General features: G+C 29.8%; 1 protein-coding gene across 1 annotated transcript; it reads right to left on the reverse strand.

The window, feature by feature from the left end:
* Nucleotides 1-6: 6 nt before the first annotated feature.
* On the reverse strand, nucleotides 7-2292 carry LOC108744011. The gene is made up of 4 exons (XM_018479613.2): nucleotides 2252-2292; nucleotides 2021-2149; nucleotides 1742-1962; nucleotides 7-910 (listed from the first exon to the last, which is right to left on the reverse strand). Exons 2-4 carry the CDS (start codon nucleotides 2090-2092, stop codon nucleotides 844-846), a joined length of 360 nt encoding a protein of 119 aa, XP_018335115.1. The 5' UTR covers nucleotides 2093-2149; nucleotides 2252-2292; the 3' UTR covers nucleotides 7-843.
* Between the last annotated feature and the right edge of the window lie 713 nt (nucleotides 2293-3005).

The raw sequence follows: 3005 nt of genomic DNA on the forward strand, positions 1-3005 counted from the left end.
ATTGTGTTAGTTCTTTTTACATATTTTCTCATATTTATATTCCTCTTCTTCTCATGATTAACGATATCCTCCCATTCTTTATTTCCACAAAATCAGTTAAATGAAATTTAAACAATTTGAGTGAAAATTATGGGATTATAGAAACTACATTTTTTCTACTACTCTGTTAATTATCAATTGAACTGTAGATTTCCATAATACCGTAATTTTCATCACACCAGACTCACAAATGAATACACAACAACAATTTGTATACAATAGTAAAAGAAAAACTCTTCACCCAAATAAAGTAAAATATCAAGTATTATGTTAAAAACCTATTAACAAAAAATACGTACCAAAACAAAAGTAGTAGGGGGCAGAAATCCTTTTTACTATTATAAAAAATCGTCACTGGGAAAATATTTTTTCAATACGCCGTAAAACTCCATTTTATACGTTTCTAATTTTTTTAGAATCATAGGTAGGTAGGTATTTATCGTCTACAGACAGAAGGACGGATGGTGATTTTTATTTTTATTAGTTTTTGAATAGTTATTTGATTTGTTAACGAATTTAAAACTGTGGCAACACACACAAGAAGCAGGACATTTTGAAATAGTTCTGCTAAAAATTTATTTTAATATCAGATGATATTACGTTTGCATCATCCTGCGCCTTTTTCATCCTCAAGACGAACGGATAAGCTAAAAAGTGTTTTTTAAGTCTCACCTGCTGATCATGGATCATCATCAAACAGCACAGTTGTGCAAAGTTGTGCTTAAACACTTGTGTTTGTGCGATACAATAACATTTAATTCGTACTTTTATCAATGGGTTTTGACTGGACGAACACTATTTTTATTATATATAATGCTTACTCCGTAACATAAATTGTATAAACTCTTTATTAAATCTTGCATGTAGCAACCTATAATTAAATAAAACTTAATTTTGCATCATCTGGCGCTCCATTATTCGTTGAAATGTTCGATTCACTTACACAATATTAATCCCCAAAAAACAACGTACAAAACATTAAGATTAAATCATTATTTTAACATATACTGCATATTCTATTTAAGACACACTTATATGTCATATTTTTAAATGTCTTGAAATCACACAAAAAAGCAGATTACAAAACTAGTAGAGGAAACAATGAAAATGAAAATAAGTAAACAAAACATATAGAAATAAAACTGAAATAAACAAAAATTCCGAAAATATCTTAAAAGATGAACTAAAATAAAAACACAGAACTTGGAACTAAATGTGAGACGCAATTGAGAAATTAAGTAAAAACAAATGTATAATGAAAAAAGAAACAATAGAAATAATTGTTTAAGAAATTAGAGATAATGAAATATAAATAGTGTGTCCTAGACAGAATTTAAAGCAAATAAATATGTACTTAGAAATAAATTACAACTTTTTCTAATAAAAATATCAAGCTGCTATTAAAAACGTAATTTTTTGTAAGTGATTGAAATAAATTATGATCCAAGACCTGTAACTAATTAGTTCAAGTATAATTACTTTGTATAATTTAACTTAACAATCACATGAGCTTTTCATTTTTTTACCTGACACTGTAACTACAAAATGTTTCCAAAATAATGGTGCAAAAAGTCACTCTGTAATTGATCTAACTACATATGCAGCAAAATAGCCATAATAAAGGGGCTCGAAAAGAGCAATAAACACTCATTTGTGAGCATAAAGACAACAAAACTATAAATATTAACACAAAAACACTTACTTGTATGAAATAGGGAAATCATCTGTACTAATTAAGCCCAAGGATGGTCGAAATTCAGGATCGTTTGGTTGTCGTGTGGTGCCTTTCATACCACAGACCATCTTATCAGTGTCTGGAATAACTTCTAATACTTCACAGCAAACTGAATCATTCATCATGTAACTGCGTGTTACACCTTTTCGATCAACTGCAGGAATAACATTTGCAACAGAGCAGAAAGCCTAAACGTACAAAAAAAAAGTAATTAAATGAAAAACAAAACTTAAATTAAGCACAAACCTTTACATTTATGTCAGCAACATAACGAGTACTGTTCCCCTTACTAACAGTACACAGCACTTTTAACATCATTCCTGATTGAGTCTTGCTCACGATAGTTCCTAGAATCAAATCTCCAATCTTAACTTTCTGCAACAGATAGAAACCTTAATTAAAATTTTGGCACAACAACAACAACCATGAGTGTAAACACACACATATATATATTTATAAAACAGTTCTTTAACATACCTCAAAGAAATACTTTAATCTGCTTTGTTTGTCAACATTTAGAAATACGGCCCCTAGGAGATAAAGATTTGTTTCATAAAAATTTTTAAATTACTATTCTAACATACTGTAATCCCTTTAATAACGAAATGTGGCTGTTTATCCCCATCAAATCCGACAGAAAACTGATGTTATTAGGATTATTGAAGCCAATGCTCTTCTCTAAAACGGCGTCAAAGCTTTCGCCCTTATGCTCCAGGGCTTTCCTGAAAAAATGAAAAATTTTCTTATGAAAAGGATGAATGTTGAAGTATCGTCACCGACAAAAATGGCACAACTGTAAGATGAATGAATCTTAACAAACTTTCTGACATCAAGGTGTTTGTGAATCTGGGCGAAACATATTAAGTGGAAGGCTGTAAATATTACATGAGAAAAAAATATATAGTATTTTTCAGTTTTGCCAATATACTTGTTTTATGGGCCCTCCAGTTAATACTTGTGTTAAAAGAAAAACTCTTCAGTCCTTAAAAATGCCAAATTGTATTGAGTAAGATCCAGATCAAAAAATCAATCCCCTTCAATTAACTCCTTTCTTCCATGACGATCAACAGTATTGTGCTTCTTTTCACAAATATTTATCTCATTTCAAATATACCTCCAAGTTTCAAGTTTATTGAAAAACCACATCGTTCTTTCACATTTGCTGCATGGATATCAAATAGTTCATTTTCCTCATTGTGTTAGTTCTTTTTACATATTTTCTCATATTTAT

The sequence above is a fragment of the Agrilus planipennis genome, unplaced genomic scaffold (genome assembly GCF_000699045.2).
Source record: "Agrilus planipennis isolate EAB-ADULT unplaced genomic scaffold, Apla_2.0 scaffold2503, whole genome shotgun sequence".
Classification (NCBI taxonomy): Eukaryota; Metazoa; Arthropoda; class Insecta; order Coleoptera; family Buprestidae; genus Agrilus; species Agrilus planipennis.